At 34.6% G+C, this 21,296-nt stretch overlaps 1 protein-coding gene across 6 annotated transcripts in view; it reads left to right on the top strand.

Annotated features, from left to right (window-relative positions):
* Positions 1-20,663, top strand: part of MDM2 (MDM2 proto-oncogene) — a 29,830-nt gene extending 9,167 nt beyond the window's left edge. For 5 of the 6 annotated variants that reach the window (XM_072655331.1, XM_072655333.1, XM_072655329.1 and 2 more), the window contains 6 exons: positions 1,972-2,039; positions 2,160-2,253; positions 3,977-4,137; positions 14,467-14,610; positions 15,060-15,137; positions 19,507-20,663. In XM_072655331.1, the coding sequence (XP_072511432.1) occupies positions 1,972-2,039; positions 2,160-2,253; positions 3,977-4,137; positions 14,467-14,610; positions 15,060-15,137; positions 19,507-20,073 (1,112 nt within the window). In that variant the 3' untranslated portion in view covers positions 20,074-20,663. The remainder of the gene's footprint in view (positions 1-1,971; positions 2,040-2,159; positions 2,254-3,976; positions 4,138-14,466; positions 14,611-15,059; positions 15,138-19,506) is intronic. The other variant, XM_072655335.1, reaches the window with a different exon arrangement.
* Positions 20,664-21,296: the final 633 nt, after the last annotated feature.

Raw genomic sequence — 21,296 nt, forward strand, 5'->3', positions numbered from 1 at the left:
GATCTTGTGAAAATAGTTATTATGCTGTAAGAGACCACTGAAAAGTTTATCTCCAGCCTTCTCAGTGTCTGTCTTTAATCTACAGTGTACCCAGCCTCCTTATAGAATAGAGAGGAGATAATAGTAACAATTTTACCTGAAGGACAAAATTGTATATTAATTTTTCCATTTAAATGTTCTTTTGACATCTCAAACTCAATATGCTCGAAACTAAACTCATGTTCCTTTCTAAGTTCTGACTTTCTCCAAATTCTCCTATTTATGTTCAGGGTATGAACACAAGATTAAGAATATGAAATCTGATAATTGCCTTCAGATTTCTGTACAATATCTTAAATAAATGGGAATGAAATGCTGGCTGAAGATGGAGTGCAATCTAAAAGGCTAGTCACGCTGTATTCGCCTACTTTCATGCAAATCTAATAAAAAAGAATTCAAGTTTAAAAAAAAAATAGGGAGTTCCTTTCAGTTTCAGATTCTTAAAAGCAGACTAGTTTTTAGGTCTAGACCTAGATTGTTTATGCAGTTCCATAGGGCTTAGAAATAAAGGAAGTAAGAAGACTACTTTCTTCTACTAGGATACAAGCTATCACCAAAAGCTCACTGAAGCTGTGATCATAGGATTGTATACTTAGAACCAGAAGGGACCACAAAGGCATGGTAGATGCCTTTCATTTTACAGGAAACTCAGGCCCAAGGAAATGCAATAACTTACTTAGGGTCACAATAGCACAATCAGTATTTGTACCAAAGTCCTCTGACTTTAAACCTGGCACTCTTCTCACTGTACCATACTACTTTATCTGTTAACCTCATTCCTTCCTTATAACACAGTCTTTTTACTTAAATAGCTTTGAAAAACTTCAGTAAAATTGTCACTCAAAACAAACTTGATGGTTACATATGCTTGGGCCTAATCTTGTTTCTAAAATATCAGAAAATTTACTTTAAAATTTAAATTTGAGCTACTAAATTCATTTTGAATTTATATGAGTCTTAATCAGTGATTTCCTAAATTTTTACAGTTATATCTTCTCTTTTGTTTATTGTAAGTCAGAACCTGACTATTACCTCCAAGTTCTTTCTGTGAAGCAACCTGGACCTCCAGCAGCCCCTATCTCCTTTTACCAGAGCTTCTACTGCTTTCCATCTTCCCAAACTTTTCTTCTTTGCAGCCTGAGCTTTCTCCCCATACCCTCTGATTACTGTCATGGCTGAGAGGTCCAGTATTGCCTGTATGTAGATAAAGTAGTCATCCATCTGTCCTCACGTTTCAGTTATCTGAAAGAAAGTTACTCAGAATAGAGATTTATGGTACTGTCTCCTAATACAGGAATTCAAAAATAATTATTACACTGTATAATATAAATTTTAGAACTTTTCATCTATCAAATCAAAATACATTTAATATGTTAATGCATTAAAAAACTTAGTATTTGGAATGATTTTTCTCTTGTTTTTATTTCTCTAATAATTTTTAAAGCCTTTATAGGGAGCTATAGAGATTGTTGTCTTCAGATATTATTTTCTGAGTTCTTAAATATTCTTGTTTTCTCAAAGAAAAAAATGTAAATTTATGCTAACATAGTGGGCTGTTTCACTTCATGTTTGTGTTAATAATAGTAATGACTGATCCTTAAAATGTGTCTCTCATATTATCTCATTTAATCTTTCAACATTGTGAGGTAGGTACTTTACATACTATTATCCCCATTGAGTAGAAGAAACAAGTTTAGAGAGGTTAAATAACTTTTCCATGGTCATACAACCTCTGAAATTTAACTCAAAATCTTAATCGAATTTTTAATTTCTAAATTTTTAGGGGGAAAAAATGCTATTTTAAAGAAATATAATTGTGCCAGCTATTAGGAGCATATTTGACAAGAATTTCAACTTTGTAAGAGGTTCATGTTTTGCATTTCCCAATTAAATATCTTTTCTAAACACCTAATTTATACATTTTTTCCTAAGAATTTGCTAGTTCAAATACATCAACAAATGAAGCCAGCTGTCAGCTTGAAATCGGAAGTGGTCAAAAGGTGAGCTTTAATCTTTCATTTTCTACTACAGTAATTCATTTGCACCGGAAATTGTTTGACTTCTAGCTGACTGGTATTCTTAAACTTAGTATTTACTTTGCATCTGTGTTGAATACTTAGGAGTCTATTCAGGAATTGCAGGAAGAGAAACCATCACCAAATCTGAATACTAGACCAACTACCTCATCCAGAAGGAGAACACATAGTGAAGCAGGTACATAGTGATATTTAACTTAGTTTCAAAATTTTGTTTCATTTCTCCCTTGAAATTAACTTTTATATTGATGGTGGTTGCTTGAAGGATTTTTTTTCCTTTGTTAAGTGGATGGATCTCTGTTCTTTCTTTTCATTCTCTGTTGATATATGATATGGGCTCATTTATTTAAGGCTGGCTAATTATTTTCTTTAAATTTTTTCTCATTTTTTTTCTCATTAAAATGTTTTATTTTTACTGCAGTACTTCTTAAGTATAGTTTTTACCAGTGACAGGTAACTTTTCATTTGAGAAAATGAAAAATGAAGATATCTTTGAATAGAAAATGTAAAAGGAGAAAATTAGAAATGTGTTGAATCACAAATATGCTTATACAACACTTATGCTTTATTGATTTTGTACTTCTGTAAAAACATTTGAGTATATACCCTCAGTGTAGTACACTGGCATATAAATTGCTTACATGAAACACTTGCACTAATATATTACATACATTATAAAAATACAAAAATAGAAGTTAAAGTATGACAGGTAAAGGACAGTAGTTAAACTTTTTTTTATTAATGGTACATAAAATTGCAATACTTACAGTGAGAGCAGTTGAATATATGCTTTATTATCTTTGAAAATCATGATAATTCAAGGTAAAACATTAATGATAATGGATTGAGATCCATATTTCAAAGATTATGAATAATTTCAAAGGATTTTGATTGATTTTCTGTCTTATTTAATTACAGTTCATTGTACTGTCATTTTTATCTTGTAATTTGGCTGATGAAGGAGTAAGAGAAATGGCATCCCTGCCATATTCATGTTCATTTGTGCTCACGCATTATTAATGTTATCCTCAATCCATAGTTTCTTTGCCGAAATCTTTTTAAATCACTTGTCTATTTTGCAAAGGTTAGTGTAGATAAACCTAGATAATACTGTAAATCCACTCAGCCAGGAAAACAAACTGCAATTTGTTGTAATAATGGGGAAAGCAAATCAGTGAATGAGGGCACTAATCTCAACCCTTTTGTGTGGTATATCTCTCACTGTTCCCTTAGAATACCTCACATATCGTGATATGTGACCCATCTGAGTGAGGATATTGGTACTAAGTTGTTTATTAAATGTTAATACAGCTTAATTTTGCTTTTTTAAGGTATAAATAAACGTTAGTAATTTTAACATTTTTACATCTCAATGGTTTGTCTTGTGCGCACAAGTCATTGCAGTCATTGGCAACTATCTTGGCCTTTTTTAAATCATGGAGGTAATCTTTTGTTTAAAAGTAGCTCTCACTTATATTGATACATCGTGCTGAAGAAATAGGATTCTGAAGAAGTTGAAATGATTAAAGCCACCTTAGCAATAATTTTTTTTATTTTTTGAGATGCCAGTGATAAAAGTTCATATTCTAGAATACAATATTTATCAACATACAGAGGAGTTTACAGAAGAAAATCTCTTTAATGAATTTTATAAATAATTACTTGTGGAGATACAAGTCTGCAAAAATGATATGTTTGATGACCTTTTATAAGACTCATTTGGAGGTGTTTTGATAGATGTTTCTTTTCAGACATGTTTGTATGTTACTGTTACCTTTTAGTCCATATGCCTATAATTTTAAATTTTTGGTGAAAAAATTTTCAATGTAAATGTACACAGAACACTTTCTAGATTATTATAATTGTATAAATTAACAGTTTTTTCTTTTTTTCATAAAAAGAAGAAAATTCGGAAGAGTTGCCTGGTGAAAGACACAGAAAACGACATAAGTCAGATAGTATTTCCCTTACATTTGATGAAAGCTGTGCCCTGTGTGTCATAAGTGAGATATGCTGTGAACGAAGCAGTAGCAGTGACTCAACAGAAATCCCTTCAAGTCCGGTAATCATTGTTTGTTAAAATAGATTAGCTATCTTGTCAGCAGAAATGTAGGTAAAGGGGGTTTGAAAGAAACTCTTTTTCCAAGGACAGGAGTATGGGCTTCTGAATTTGTGATAAGATTTTCCCTTTAAGGGGAGCGACTGTGTAATAACATCCACTTAGATGTAGTCTTGGGGTTGGAGAGTTAGAGATTTGATGATAAAATTAATATTAAATGTGATGAAAGATACTTAAGAGAATCAAGCTTATATGGTTTTAGAAACTTGTAGCAATTCTACTTTAGTGATTGTAAAAGTTAAAAAAGCCAGGGCAGAACCCCCCAAATTTCATTAACTTAGATATTTGTAGCTCTTCATATGAGTCTGAGCACCATAACTGGTATATTTCCTAGTTTTTTCAGTTACTAGAATTTGCATATTTTCTTGGAAAGCTTAATCATAATTTAAGGCAATGCCTATATGTTTCAGCCACCAGCAAGTATGTCATTGTCCATTATTTTCAACACCTACCACATAGGTGACGTGGTAGGTTTGGAAGTAAAAAAGGGCAGATTTAACTGGAAGGAAGGAAATACGGATGTGACATTATGTATGGTAGGACAGTATCAATCTTGGTTTTTATTTAAATCTATCACATTTCATTAAGTACCTACTGTGTGTTTAGCATGGTGGGAGATAGAAATCATGACTTTGGTTTCCACTTTATCCAATTTATCCATCTAGCTGGAGGCCAGTGTCTTTTATCTTTGAAATTAGCTGTATTATTTTAACTGTTTTCCTGGCTATCTCACTATGTAACTATAATCAATATCCTTGACACAGTCTTTTATACTATTTATCAGAGGACCATAGTCTGAGAGTTAAAAAATAATTTAGAGATCCTCTAATCTAACTCCTTTCCAAATCATGAATCCTGTTTCCAGTATGCCTAATCATTGATCATTTAGCCTAAGTGAAGATTTCCTCTGATAGAAAATCCATTAGTTTTTACGTTGGCCCATTTCACTTTTAAATATTCTCATTTTTAGGAGATTTTTTTTCCCTTAATTTGTACTGAAACTACCTCTCTGTAATTTTTTATCAATTTGTCTTAGAGGGTCAAGCAAAACAATTATGATCTTGCATTCACATAACAATGCTTCATGTGTTTGAAGATTATCATATCCCCTATAAAATGTTATCTTTTCTAGGCTAAAACATTCCTATTTCCTTTAATGAAAAATACAATGATTTAGAGTACTCCTCCTGTTACAGTTCTACTCCTGGTTGAATATTAACTTTTCACCATTTCTTCAAAAAATGTCTACCCAGAGCTAGATATAGTACTTCCAGTATAGTCTGACATGTCTGTCATAGTATAGTGTAATTATCATCTCCTTGTGCCAGGACACTTGGGTCTTTTTTTTCTTTTTTGTAGTCTTAACCTGTGATCTTATTGATGTAAAGTCGCAGGTGAGGAGGCTTCCTCTATTAATACAGATTAGCAACTATTTTATAACTTAAAATCATATGGAATTGCTTGGGACACTGAGTTCTGAGACCAACTCTGTCTACTACTGATTCTTAAGCTGGTATTCATGGATAAATGTCCATGAGCTTAGATGGGGGAAGAATTACATATTTATTTTCACTAATTTCTAAATGAAATTTAGCATTTTCCTTAATTACTTAAAAACATTCTTTTGAGAAGGGGTCCATGGGTTTCACTAGACTGCCAGGGTTTGGGGGGCATGATACAAAAAGGTTAAGAAGTTCCATGCTACCTCTCATTGGATACTTTTCCTTTCATTGATAGTAGGAAGTTTTTATGACTTATTTTTCTGTTCTTCAACTGGTCTATTGGAACTCAGAGCCTTGATCAATCTGTTGGAATTGGAACCCTCATTGCTCCATTAAAACTCAGGCTACCTTCATTGAACAATTAGAACCTGGGCTCAAAATTTACCCATTCCGACTTGGATCCCCAAATTCTGCCCTCGCTTCAAGGGGCAGGCCTTGTGAGAAAAAAGAAAGGGTTGTAGATTATTGGTATATGCTGAGCCTGTCAAAGGTCCTTTTTACTCCTAGATTTAGGGGTTGGAGAGAATAAAGAGAGGAGGAGTAGGGCAGCCTTCCTGGGTCAGAACTGAGAGAAGGGGGGGGCTGATTTCTAGGGCAAATAGGGATTTAATCTAGGTATTGTGAAAACATTATTGGGGGAAAAGAGACATGGGGGCTGTTTGGAGAAGGGGGATGGCAACTGAGGGAAGAATCCATTTTCACTAGTAAAGGGATAAACCAAATAAACCTTGACTTGAAATACAGCTGAATTGTTTTGAATAATGACTTTTATGGATTTTTTATGTTTTTACATTGCCACCATTTCAGTTTATAGCTCCTCTTCCCTCCCAACATATATACAATGAGCCCTTCCTTGTAACAAAGAAAAATGGGTAAATAAAACTAGTCAGCAACTTTTTGACAGTAGTCTACATCATTCCAAACCCACAGTTCCTTATCTTCTCAGAGAAAGAAGAGAAATATATTTATTTTCTCCTTGAGAAGGGGAGGAGCCCATATTGATCATTAAATTTTTGGTGTTTGGCTTTATTTTAGTGTAGTTTCAATTTACATTGTTTATCATTTTTATATATATTGCTTTTTGGGCAGCTAGGTGGCACAGTGTGTAGGGTGCCAGGCCTGGAGTTAGGAAGATTCGTCTTCCTGAGTTCAAATCTGACCCCAGACACTTACAAGCTGTGTGACCCTGGGCAAGTCACTTTAACCCTACTTGCCTCAGTTTCCTCAACTGTAAAATGAGCTAGAGAAGAAAATGGCAAACCACTTCAGTATCTTTGCCAAGAAAACCCCAAATGGAGTCATGAAGAAGAATAGGACACAACTGGACCACAGCAATTTATTATTCTCCTGTTTCTACTTATTTCATACTCTGCATTACTTCATTATCTGGTGTTTTTTCTCTAAATTTCTCATATTTATTGTTTTTTATGCTACAATAATATATGTTCATGCACCACAGTTTGTTCAACTGTTTCCTCTGCTAAATGGGTCCAGTTTTTGAAACCACAAAAAGTGTTGCTATGATTGTTTTTGTGTATATGAGAGCTGTTTGTCTCCCTCTCCACCCCCCAGGACTATACTCTTAAGCATTGGGATCTCTGAATCAGAGATTATGAACAATTTAGGAGAATTTTTCTCCTACATTTTATTCTACATTGTTTTCCAGAATGGTTGGACCAGTTTGCAGGTCCGTCAGCAGTGCTGTCTTCCTCATAGATCCTCCAGCATTGACTATTTTCATCTTTTGTTATGATGATTTGCTGAGTATGAGATGAAACTGCAGAATTGTTTTATTTGCATTTCTGTTATTAATAGTGATTTGGAACATGTTTTTGTATGCTTGTTCACAGTTTGTAATTCTTTTGAAAACTCGATATTGACTGCTTAACTATTGGGTAACAGCTCTTTAGATAATTTGTGATTATGATGATAATAGCAGCTAGCATTTATATGGTGTTTTAAGTTTTGCAAAGCATCTTACAGACATCTCGTTTTTATGAACTATTTAATACAATGAATTTTCCCATTGATAACTTCCCTTCTTATGCATGATCATTGTTTTATGATTCAGAACCATTTGGTATCTGTGATTGATTGGTGTTAAAACAGGCTTTTGCATCATCAGGTAATTTAGAACTAATGAATACATGATGTTGATTTCCAAATGTAACCCATCCCAGTCTCATCCCTACCCAATTCATGCCCAAGCTCATTCTCCATCTGGTACGCCTATCCTACAAACATTGGCAAACTTATTTGATTGGCCATCGGGCATTATCTAGGCAATATTTTAATCCACTATTTTTTTCCAATTGTGGATTTTTAGACCAGCCTCACATTGCTGTGAGTTTATTTGAAGTTTTGTGTAGTGTTACAGGGGATGATGCAAAAAGTACAGTCATCTGATTAGAAGCATTTGGATAGGCTTGTAATTGATAAGGAATCCTTCATTCAGACTTTATGTAAAGTATATTTTTCATGATGTCTTGTTTGCTGTGAGTCTTATGTGATTTTGATATGTGCCTCCCAGATGTACATCTGAGGAGACTTCAAGTCTCCATTGTTTTGGTTTTTTTTTTTGAGTCATATTCTTTTAAATCACTGAATAATAGCCAGGCATGATGATGCACATCTATAATCCTTGCTACTGGGGTAGGCTGATGGATCCCCTTGATTTCGGGAGTTCTGAGCTGCAGTGTGGCTGAAGCTAATGGTGTGTGCTAAGTCCAGCACCAATGTGGTCAGCCTTTGGGAGTGGAAGACCACCAGGCTGCCTAAGGAGGAGCAAACTGGCGCAGGTCGTAGACGGAGCAGAGTGAAGCTTCCATAACAGTCAGTTTTGGATCAGGCTTGTTTAGTGGCTGCTGTATGTTCTCCATCTTGGACTGGTTGAGGAGACCCATTCTCCAAAGAAGAAAATCAGTGAATAATAAATAGTGGTGTATTGTGTTCTCCGTATCTTTGAGTCAATAGAGTTGACTGTAAAGTTGTGGTCTTTTGTAGAAAATTGTCTAAGAAAATAACGCTTAAATGGTTTTTGTTGAGGTTACTATTGATGTGAGCATGGACTGTTGTGACCATTTGAATAAATGGGGTGCTAGTTGCTGCTGTTTTCTCAATTCCCTCCTTTCCTTTCCCCTACCCATTTTTGCTTTTTGTTTTTTGGGAGCAGGGTAAGAGCAAAATCCGTAACTTTTTCAGCCTTTAGGAATCTTCACCTCTTGATTATCTGCTAATTGATCCTTGAGTGCTTCAGGAATTGTTTCCTGTAGCATGGATTTTTTCTGTGTCTAATTGGCCATTTCTAATGGCTCCCAACTTGTGGTTTAAGTACAATTGTCACTTCTTCACAAAGCCTGAATTGAATATGATGATTTCATATCTTTTTCATGGGAATGATATACTACCATAAAAAATCCTCACAATTCTGCTATGTTACTTCTATTTGATTCCATCTGGTTTTATCTGCAAATTCATTCAGGATGAACTGGCTTAATCTGGATCTCACAACATCTTTGTTGGATTGTTTTCTTAACAACTTTTCATTGTTTTGAGGTAATACTGCTTGTAGTTTTCCAACATTTTTCTGTAGTTTTACAATTGAGTTTGTATTCAACTTGTATTGTCCTTGGCTGCCATTTGAGGTAGTATATACCTGCCAATGAGGTAGTATTTGCTGGTTGAAGTACTTTATGGGCTTTTTTTTCCCCACTTTTTTGTTGTGATGATTGTTGTACAAGAGTTGAAATTTTAAGAAATGTGATTAATGAACTTCTGTGAAGATGGAGGAGTAAAAGATCTATGGAGAACCTTCTCAATATCCCAAATGAGCCAAAAATTGTGTCAATAAATGCCTGAAAGAGTGAAAAACACTATCATTTTACAAGAGAAAAATTTTGGGGAAAAAAAATTCAAGGCTTAATAAACATGAGAAAAGGTTCTAATACAATCAAAATGAATATAAGAGTAGAGACATAAACACCAGACAAATAGAATGTATAAAATACAAAACAGAAGCATTAATCTTTTTAGGACGCGATGGATATTGGAACAGTGGATGTAGTAAAGGAATTTAAGGAAGAAATGAATTTAAGAAAAATGCCATGGAGGAGCTGAAATAAAATGAAAAGAAACTGAATGAGAACTTTCTTGAGATTTCTGAAACAACAGCTTAGAAGTATCTGAAGAAAAGGTAAAATTTTTAAAATAGAATTATTTCCCTGGAGGACAAAATTGAAGAAACCAAGAAAGGGAAACATGCTCAAAAAATTTCACAACTGGACAAAGATTTAGAACAGTTGGATAAATTGTATCTGGAAGACAGAACAAGGCAAAAGAATATCAGAATTCTCAGTTTCTGGAAGCTGAAGAAAACAAGATGACATTCTGGGAAACTATATAGGGAAATCTGAGAATATATTCAAAATGAGGGACAGATTATAAGTTAACGGAACAGTTAATCCTAAAGTAATCTTGCCTAGATACATCATTGTTAGACTTCACGACTGCCCTAATAAAGAGATGATTTTGCAAGTCACTGAGAAGAGCATCTCATACCAGAAAACATCAGTTTGAATTATATAACATTTCTACCAAAACAAGAAAAAGGACAGAATCTGAATATTTTAGTTCTAAAAAATTAAAGCTATAAAATTTCATCCCAAATCCAGTTTAGTTTTCCATTTGTGCTAAGTTTCTAATAGAATCTTTTTGAAGACAAAAAAGATGGTCATTTTGAGTCTACGGGGATTTCAAGGATTTGTGGAGGAGAGAGCCAGTCTTAAGGCAGCTTTCCAACAAGAAGGCAGATCATCGTCAAGGTATGAAAACCAAAGTGAGTTTTACAATTTAACTCAATGTAATCACTCTAGGGAGATCGTTTTAGGGGTGAGGGAGAAGGGAGGAGGGAAGAAGACAAATTGATTATAAGCATCAAAGGTGAAGAAAATGGAGAACAAACAACAAAGAATAGGAAGAGAGGAGAAAGGGTAAGCACTCTTAATACTGATCTCAAAGGGGAGGAAGAGGGAACTGGAATTTTTAGAAAACTAATAGAACTTAAAGAGAGCCTGTTTGTTGAGTGTGATTGTTGTGTGTTAAGGTTGGAATAGGATTAAAATGAAATAAGGGCAATTTTATCCCTTTTACCTAAATGCTAATAAAATATAATTAAGGACAGACCAGAATTGAGATGAGAGATTGGGCTAGAAATGGTGATATCCAATTTCTTAAGTCTACTTTATATGTTCTGGATTTGTAGGAGCTACTGTAATTGTATGCAGTGTCTATACCTTTATCCTTTTTGGATGCTTACTTCAACCTCTGCTCTATCTGGTCAACTGATTCCACAGACAGCTGATTTGATGTGATTTGTTTCCTGTCTGTTGAAAAATGGCAAATTTAAATTTTTAATGTTTCTTGCCCTGTTTAGTGCCTTTCCAGCTCTTCGAAACGACTGTACTTAAGATTTGTATGAGAATTTTTAGGAGTCTACTTTCACTTTGGCTTTTAATTTTTTGATCATAAGCCATATTTGCCAGTGTAGTTTTCACTTTCTACCCGTGTTCACTTGTGTATTGCAGTTGTTGAATTTCAAAGTATATATTGATTTATCTTGAAGAACGTTGTCAAGTTCTTTAGTAGAATTTCTCTACTACTCTCTGTAGTAGATATTGTGACATAAGCTAGTTATCTTCATGGTGGTATATTTGCTTATGTTTATTTTGAGAATCTTTTGAAATAATTTGAGTATACAATGAAACCAAACACAGCTAGCTTTTTTATTCATAAGCTGCTCATCCATGTAGTTGTGACCTCTTTTATGTATTCTATTCATATTTAATAGTTAGAATGTCAAAGTGGATGTTTTCAGTTTCTCCCACTGATGTCAATTTGTTGGGCATTAGACATAAAGCATAATTTTTTTCTTGCCAGATTGAGAGTCTGCCCTTTATGTCCTATGCCAAAAGAAGTCACATAGGCAGCATACTTCATTAGGAATAGGAAATGCCTACCAGCTTTCAAATAGATAGTGAATTGAATGCATGTCGTTTTGAATCTTTCCCTTTTAAAATGCTTTATAAATTCTAAAAGCTGAGTTGCAACAGAATATTTGGGAAATAATACTCAGCTCAGTTATAAAACTGCAGAGATTAAAAAGGTATACACAGAGTTCTTCAATGAACCATTGTTATCTTTTTAAAATCTCTGAATAAAAAGATATAAGGATGTTCTTTCCTTCTGGTTCTTTGTTACTAACTAAAAGCACTGTTGTAAATATTTTTGTATATATGAGACATTTGGAAACTGTTGATTCCTTTTAGTATGATTGACATATGTAGCACCCACCTTGTAGCTGAGATACAGCATTTCAGATAGCATAGAAAATAATATATGGTTTTAAATTGACATCTAAGAATCACCTTACGATTCTGGCAATAATTTAAGTACAGTAATCCAGTTTCTAGCTTAACACATTTATGGATTATTTAAATGTTTTTCTTCCATTCCTTGGTAAGGTAGGTATCTAATTAGGCTGATCTATTAAGGTGGATATTAGCTGGGGAGAATCAGCAAACTCATCCTACCTTGAGTTTGGTTACTACTTTTTTCCTTTAACACGCAATCAGCTGTAAGTCCAATATGCAGGCCAGTCTCCTGAGAAGCACTTCTTTAAGATTTCTTGATTCCTGCTTTTTCTTAAAGAACTTAGGAAATAATAGCAAATGTTTTGCTGCCCATCTTCACTTTTACTCTCCAGTAAAATAATCAGATTAGAGCATAGCAGCATTCTTTCCTTGTTATGCATTTAAACCTTCATTTCTACTTGCAAAATTTGTAGTGTAGAAAAGGGGCTAGGATTAAATTGCCTAAAATATTTTATTCTCTTAACTAAGGGCTAAAATTCTCTCAGTATGCAAGAAGTTTAAAAAGATTATTTCCTCAAACTCTCTTTATATGGCTACACACTCAAAATTTGTAACCTGGCTGGAATCATTTTTGTCAGGGAAAAATTAGAAGTGAATTCTAACTCATCTGTATAACAGACAAATCATAGTGATTCAAAAGGGCAGGGGAGGGGAGAAGAGGAAAGAAGGAAAGGCTTTATTTGAGGGAGGGTTGGTAAATTCATTGGTTGGAATTCTTCCCCAAGCTAGGGAAATGTGACATCAGTCATGCTGGCTACTGAACTGGCTGTCCTCACCTGCTGCACTTAGGACTGGAGCTGTACAAACTTGGTACTATTTTCATAAGTGCCAGTGCTATATTATTGAATTGTATAGCTACTGGTGCCATAATCAGACTGTGTTACAAATGAAGAATGTGGACTTTTAATAGCATATGGCCATGTAATTATAATCAAGCTTCTAGAGTCTCTCCGGCCACATCTGGATGATTGATTAAAGAAGTGGTATGCTGAAAACAATTACCCATTCCACCTCTGCCTTCTCTGGGATATGGCAGCATCCACTAGGGACTGGCAGATCATCTCATTAAAGTATTTTCTTTAAGTGTGATCCTTGCATTTTCTGTGCAAAGATTCAAAATCTGTAGAAGTTGTGGTGGTTAATGAATGTCATATAGTTTCCATTGATTTCTTCAATAAGATGTTACTTGCATTTTTCATAGTTGATAGAATTGAGAAGCAAGAAGGGACCTTAGAAATATTTTAGTAGACCTCATAATCCAAATGAGGAGACTGAAACCTAAGCAGTTAAGTGATTGGCCTACAGTCACTCGGTTGTTAATGACTGACCTAAGATTCAAACTCAGTTTTTCTGACTTCCAATTCTTTATACTCAGCTATGTGACTAGATCTCATTCCACAGTAAGGGTCTTTGTCACACCTGCCTTGGTTAACAAATTTAATAGCTCTTTGGCTCAGAGTCCAAAAACTCATCTTTAAGCTGTACCTTGTATAAGACACATAATACTGATGAACATTAGTTTCTCCTGATTTCTGAAATGTTCAGAGATAGCTGGGAAAGGCAATTGTCTCAAAATTGAGAATCTTTAGCAGGATTTTTTATAAATAGTCTCAAATTTAGACTATTTTACATAGCCAGTTATTTGTATTTTCTGGGCAAGCCCTCTGGTAAGTGCTAGAATTATGTAAATTGGACCATTCTTTTACCTCTCCAAATTCAACGTGTAATCCTATTTATTAAACTGTATAAAGTTTATGTTTTTAAGTCAACAGATTAAAGACCCAAGTGTGCATGTCATGTGCTAGTTCTGTGAGGGAGGCAAGAAAGTATAGAGGACAGTCTTTGTCCTCAAATACATAATCTTTTGGGAAAATTAGATATTACATCTGTAATTCAGTAATTCAAAGGAGACAAATAATTTTCAGATGTGTGATTGGGAAGGTTTTCCAGGAATATGGAACTTGAGCTGACCCTCAAGGACTGTGGAGGAGTGGGATGCGGTTGGGGAGGAGAAGAAGGAAACATTTCAAATAGGAGGAAAGGTTAAAGCAAAGGCTTGGAGGTAGGGGCAGTCTGCCTAGAGAGGATGGTTCATTTTGAGGTTATCAAGTGTAAGAAGAGCTTTAAATATTAGCGTTTTTGAAGGCCTGGAATGTCAGGATAAGGAGTCTGGGTTTTGTCCAATTTTGTGTAAGGAAATGACAAAGTTTTTTTGGAAGAATTAGTTTGATGTGCTGATTGGATTTTAAGGTGGGGGTGGGATTGGACAAGTAAGGGAGAGCAGTTAGGAAATTATGGATCGTTTTTTTTGCTTGAGTTAAAATTCCTTTTCTTTTGTTTAGGATATTGATACTGGTGTATTAAGTGAAAATTCAGATGATTCAGTTTCAGACCAATTCAGTGTTGAGTTTGAAGTTGAGTCTATTGATTCAGAAGATTATAGCCACAATGAAGAAGGACAAGAACTCACAGATGAAGATGATGAGGTGGGTTTTTTTTTTTTTTTAACATACCTGCTTAAGAAATAAGTGAAGTGTTTTCCTTGTTTTTAGTGCATTCTGTACAGCAAATTGAAATCTTAATCCCAATTTTTGAATGTATTGGTTCATTTAAAATTCCAGAAATTTCTTTATCTTTATCTTCATCACCCTTCATGCATGAAAGAAAAGTCTGTTTACCTTGTAATTCAGAGAGGTAGCTAACACAAGCAGTATCATTCTCATTTTGTAGATAGAAGTTTAGAAAGGTGAAGTTACTTGCCTTTGGCAAGTTGCGGAGCCTGTCTGGACTCTGCTCAGCTCCAGTGCTATGCTTCTGTTTGCTTGTGGGTCAGCTCTTCATTTTCGAAACTCAACTTATAGTAAATCTAGGGAACTTTTTTAGATAAAATGAAGTAATAGATTTGTATTAATGGAGTTGTTGGGCCTTGTTTTAGATATACCAGGTAACCGTATATCAGGCAGAGGATAGTGACACTGACTCGTTTGATGAAGATCCTGAAATATCCTTAGCTGTAAGTATAAAATTCTGATTTCCTGTGATACAAAAACAAATGACAGTGAGATGTGAATTTAGAGTTAGGGTTAGAAAAGTATATCCACTTTGTAAGAAGTAAAAAAATTTGTGAAATTTACTTTATTTTTAACATTACAATATACATTAATGACTTAAGGCAGTCATCTATTGCTACATATTTGTTGTTTATTGGAATGTGATTAATATTTTTTGTTAAATGCTCACATTTATGCCACACACTTAGGATTTCCTGTTCATTAATTAACTGATGTTGAGAAAGATTTTGTTAAACTATTGTTTTAGCTTCTTATTTGGTTAATATTGCTAGTTATTCTTTCCTTCTAAGAATAGATTAGTAGTAAAGTGTATTTTCATATGCTAAATAAGAGAAAAGATTATAAAATCAGGTATACACCATAGGGATATCTGTGTTTACCTGACTTTAAATACTCTCTTTGTATGTAGAATAAGAAAAAAGGTTAAAAAAGGTGGCCTGGTTGCTACATTCTGAGGACAAAGGATGGCAGGGGGATGACACAGCACTCAGTATCATTGTGCCAAACAACTTCTAAGGAAGATTGTCCCCCCATGGTGAACTTAGGGAAGGATGTGGCGCAAGGCCTGGATGAGTTGTGATGTGCATTTCTGTTAGAGGGAATGTCCAAATCATTGAGATCAAAGGTATTTGAGAATTGTAAAAACACAATAATACTGTGTGACTTGAAAAGAAAAATTTAAATTTCATTGTAATGTTGGAAGACAAAAACTAGAAAATTAAAATGACTTCATAATATTGATATAGTTGAGGTCAAGTTGAATAAGCTGTTTCATATAACATACTGTATATAAAAATTTTGAAGTACAGTCACATAGTAGACCTAGCAATAGTTTTATCTCATCCTAACAGAAACAATAACATATACTGTTATGATTTTAAAAGAACTTAGTGAAAACTATTTTCTAACATTCTTTTATGACTTCCATTTTAATATTATAAGATAGCATTGTAGACACTGGGCATGCTTGGTTTTGTGAGATGATGTGCTTTAAAGTCTATTGGTGTCAGACTAAATATAGGGGCCACCGATTTCTACATCAAGATCCCTGTGGGCTACTTATTGACTTATGTTACCTCTGTTTTATTGTATTTATTTATTTTGTAACATTTCCCAGGCACATTTTATTCTGGTTTCAGGGAGTGCTTGGAAGTGTTGTGGTGCATCAGTGAACTCTGTGTTTGATGCTTCTGCTATGGTCTTTAAACCTGACTGGTCAAGAATTTTGCTTTCACCTATCAGTTATAACTGCATTTGACATTGTTTGCATCATTCTGCTCTTATCTCCAGCTTCTCTTCAGACTGAGCCTTATTGGTTTGTTAGTGACTCAGGGTTCAGGTTTTTTTTTTTCTTTTAATTTACATTGTTGTAGTTGTATGTATGGTTCTACTTATCTGTTTGTATCATTTTATGCAGTTGTTCCTAAGTTATTCTCATAGTTACTATTTCTTATTGTGTAACACTATACTATTACATTCATGTACTACAATTTAGTCATTGTCCGTTTGATGGACACTCTGCTTTACCATCATAAAAAGTGCTGAATATGAATCTATATACTGATCACCCTACTTTTCTACCTGTACCTCATACTGTTTCCCTTCATGGACTCAATGCTCCAACTAAACTGGATTATTTGGTATCTCTTGAATGTGTCTTGTACCTCATTGCCTTTGTTCAAGCCATTTTCTCTACCTAGCATGTCTGTCTAGCTAAGTGACTCAGTGAATAGAGGGTTTACTAGAGTCAGGAGGAACTGAGTTCAAATCCATTCTCAAACACTTATTAGGTTTGTGACCCTGGGTAAATCACCTAATCTTTGCTTGCCTCAATCTTCCCCTACTATAAAATAGGGATAACAAATAGCACCTACCTTGCAGAGTTGTTGTGAAGATCAAATGAGATAATATTTGTAAAGTGCTTAGCACAGCCCCTGGCGTATTGTAGGTGCTATATAAATGCTTATTCTCTTCCCTTCCCTTCCTCCTCACTTTTGACTTTCTACCTATCCTTTCCAATTCAGTTTAGAATGCTCATCATTCATAAAGTTTTTTCTAATTTCCCCTCAATGACTTTCTCCCCTCAAATTTTACATAGCACTTGGTTATGAAATCTTTCCTTAATACACAAGTGTTTTATGTACTTTTTTGCATTCTATTAGTATGTATGTCTTATGCCTCTACTAGAATAGCTCTGTGAGGGCTATGTTTTCTCTAAACTTCATACCTTCCTCAGGATCTTGCACAATGCTGTGTTCACTGTTAATACTTCACTTATTAAATATTGTCTGTTGTGGAGGCCTTGGAATGGTGGGCTAAGGAGTCTGGACTTTTGTGTTGTAGGTAGTGAAAACCATTGGATGCTTTTGAATAGGGAAATGACATGAGAAACACTGGCTCTAATGTGCAGGATGGATTGGTGGAAAGCTCATTTAAATCATTTCATTACTCTAGATAATAAAGATCCTGAATGGCAATAAGAATGGGAAGAATTTTTGGATGTCGTATTTCAGAGGAAGTATGAGGAGACTATAATGACTGAATTTGGGGGTAGAAGGAAATGGGGGGAGTCAGAGGTGGTTCCACTCCTTTGAGAGTTTGGTATTATTAGCAGAAACAAAAGAGTCAGGAGGGAAGGTTGATTTTTGTTTCTCTCTTGCTTCCCTCTTTGACCCCATCTCAACAAACACCAAACCTGCAGACAAAGCCTTTTACTGAAACTTGTTTTCTGTATTGTTTCTCATAAGATGTAGTGAGGGACCTTCACTAAAATCCTAGCTTAATGTCTTGTTATATAATTCAGGTAATCCTGAATTTTCAAGTTATTCCAGTGAGACTCAGACTTTTTAGCAAATTTAGTAAATTCCTACCAAGGTGAGAAGTCTAGGCCAAGTGAAGCACTATTAGTCTGTTCTCTCAAGATCAACCCAGGATCTCTCAAGATCAGAGAAGTTTATCACCAGAAGTGATAAGTTGGAAACCTTGTGCTAAGGTGTAGCGTATGTACGTCAATACAGTGAGAATATGCTCACATGAGTGAAATCATAGATCTTCGAAGCATAAGAAACAAGTAAAAGTTAGGCTTAGTGTTAAGAAGAGAGATTGCTGAATTACTATGGCTTCTTTCTCTAGTTTAGGTCTCTAGAGCTAAGCAGTTGACAAACTGAAAGATAACGGACTGTTTAGTAACCTCTGTACCCATTCCAAAATATTTTCTCTTCCAAACGTATGCTTACTAAATATTTTCATTTCACTTTGTCCCTGAAATGACTACCAGGGATTCATTTGAATTTGCAAGCCTTTTGAAAAAAAATGGAGCTATCACTCCTGGGAGGTTTGCTGAGGCTCAGAATTAATTTCTTTTAATTTAGGTTTTCTTCCTAACACAGCTTGATATTTGAAATAAGAATTTTGTTTAGAGTGAAAGAATTATAGGTAATTTGGGGACATGAAGAACATTGACGGGCACATATGAGTTGAGGATAATATAAGGAAATGCTAAGGGGGAATCACATTAGGATACATAGAGGGAGAAATGAGAGAAAGTACAATGGTAATGAAGAAGATGTCAAAGACAGATTTCATCTAGGGTTAACCTTCTCCACAGGCAAGAGAACTAGAGGGGGATCCATTAGATGATTTTCATTCAAAGTTCCAGCCATCCTCTCAGCCTTTTCCACCTCTCCATTGTTCAGTGTTTTCAATATCTAGTATTATTAATTAGGCTGTATTATAAAGTAGACTTTTCTGAGTTTGGCCTGGGAACCTAACTTCTGTTTCTAGCAATATTTCTATGAAGACATTCATTTTCACTTTCAAAAAAACCTGATTTGTAAAATAACAAAAATCATTTGTAAGGTGGGAACTGGCTACAAATGTAAGTTGGCTAGTTTCCTATAAATTGCATTAATCTCTATTTTACAAAAAGGGGGGGAGGGGCAATAGTTAAAACAGATTCTTCTGGATACTACCCAATCAAAATACACATGGTAGCAGATGGTTCCTGACAGATACGGATAAGGATGGATTCCTATTAAAAAAAGGTCTACAACTAAGAGAAATAAAATGCTTCATGTCAGAATCTCCAAAAGGTGAAAAGACCACTTACCCACAATTTCAGGTTTCAGGAGAAGTTGCTAAGAGTTAAAGGTGGGGTAGAATTTGAAATGTTTTACAAAATAAGCTACCAAATCTTTTTACTGCAAAACCTGATTTTTAACAAACAAACTGAATAAATTGGCATGACTAGCATTGTTATTTCTGGTTATTTAAGAACTATTGAAACTAGTTCTACTTCTTTTTTCACTGCAGGACTATTGGAAGTGTACTTCCTGTGATAAAATGAACCCTCCACTTCCACCACATTGCCATAGATGCTGGGCTTTGCGAGAGAATTGGCTTTCTGAGGGGAAAGGTGACGTGTCAGATAAAGGCAAACTAGAACGCCCCACACAAGGGGAGGAAGAGGGCTTTGATGTTCCAGATTGTAAGAAAAATAAAATGAATGACTCTCAAGATTCATGTGTTGAGGAAAGTGATGAAAAAATAGTACAGACGTCAGACTCCCAAGAAAGTGAGGATTATTCTCAGCCATCGACATCTAAAAGTATCATCTGTAGTAGTCAGGAAGATGCTGGAGAATTTGAGAGAGAGGAAGCGCAAGACAAAGAAGCAAGTGTGGAATCCATTCTTCCCCCTAGTACAGTAGAGCCCTGTGTCATCTGTCAGAGCCGACCTAAAAATGGATGCATTGTTCATGGAAGGACAGGACATCTTATGGCATGTTTTACATGTGCTAAGAAGCTGAAAAAGAGAAATAAGCCTTGTCCAGTGTGTAGGCAGCCAATTCAGATGATTGTGTTAACTTATTTTCTCTAAATGTGATGTACTAAAAATGGAACCATGTATGAACCTTCTGTATGAAACTCTTAAAGAATGTTCACACGACTTGTGAACTTTATTTAAAATTTTATTTTTGTACATTTTTTTTCTGGGATGACTTTTAATCCATATTAGTTATATCTCATTCAATTTACTTTTTGGAAGAATTTTTTTATTCTCTTCCTTTGGGAAAAAACATTTTAATTACTATATTTTGCATTTTTATTAGTTTTCATTTGTATTATTTATAGAGGCAGCCAGGTATAGTGGATAGAGTGCAGGTCAGATACTACATGGGACACTTACAGCTCGTTTGACCCCGGATAAATCATTTAACCTCTTTGTGCCTTAGTTGGTTCCCAAAACTTATGTGCCAAGTCAGATAATTTGAGAGTAAGTCATAAACACTCATACTGGGTTATATTGAAACTATAGATCCTTTACTGTTTGCATCTGTTAAGAATCACTAGTTATTTTGAAGATTGACTTTCTTTTTGTTAAGTAATTTCCTTATCTAGTTTGGGAGTGTGAAATTTTTTGAAAAATTTGTGTAAATGGTAAATTTAATAAATATTATTTAAGTTTAATACTGTTGGTGAAATGTGGTGATGATTCATGAAAATGATTGTTTTTGAGTTGCAAATAAGTTCAGGTTTCTGATTCTTTGAAGTTTTATCTGTCCTTACTTCCAAGAATCTTAGGAAAAATCTCCTAGGAAAAACCTGATAGTTTTCATTTGTTATTTAGAGATCTTTTTATATTGCATATACAAATACAAAAGAAAGGGTGGCTTTATCTTTTTTAGAGCCCATCATAGTTCTTTTATAAATTTTTAAAATTTATTTTTAGTTTACAACATTCAGTTCCACAAGCTTTTGAGTTTTAAATTTTCCCCTCTTCCCCAAGATGGCATGCAATCTGACATAAGTTATATATACATTCATATTAAACATTTTCACATTAGTCATGTTGTAAAGAAGAATTAGAATGAATGGAATGAGCCACAAGGAAGAAGAAACAAAACAGAGAACAAATACTATGCATTCAGACACTAATTCCATCTCTGGATGTGGATAGCATTTACCATCATGAGCCTTTTGGAGTTGTCTTAGAACCTTGCATTGCTGAGACTAGCCAAGTCTATCAAAGTTAGTCAAAATACAATATGACTGTAACTGTACATAGCATATTCTCCTGGTTCAGCTCCCTTCTCTTAGCAT

Source organism: Notamacropus eugenii, chromosome 3 (genome assembly GCF_028372415.1).
Source record: "Notamacropus eugenii isolate mMacEug1 chromosome 3, mMacEug1.pri_v2, whole genome shotgun sequence".
NCBI lineage: Eukaryota > Metazoa > Chordata > Mammalia > Diprotodontia > Macropodidae > Notamacropus > Notamacropus eugenii.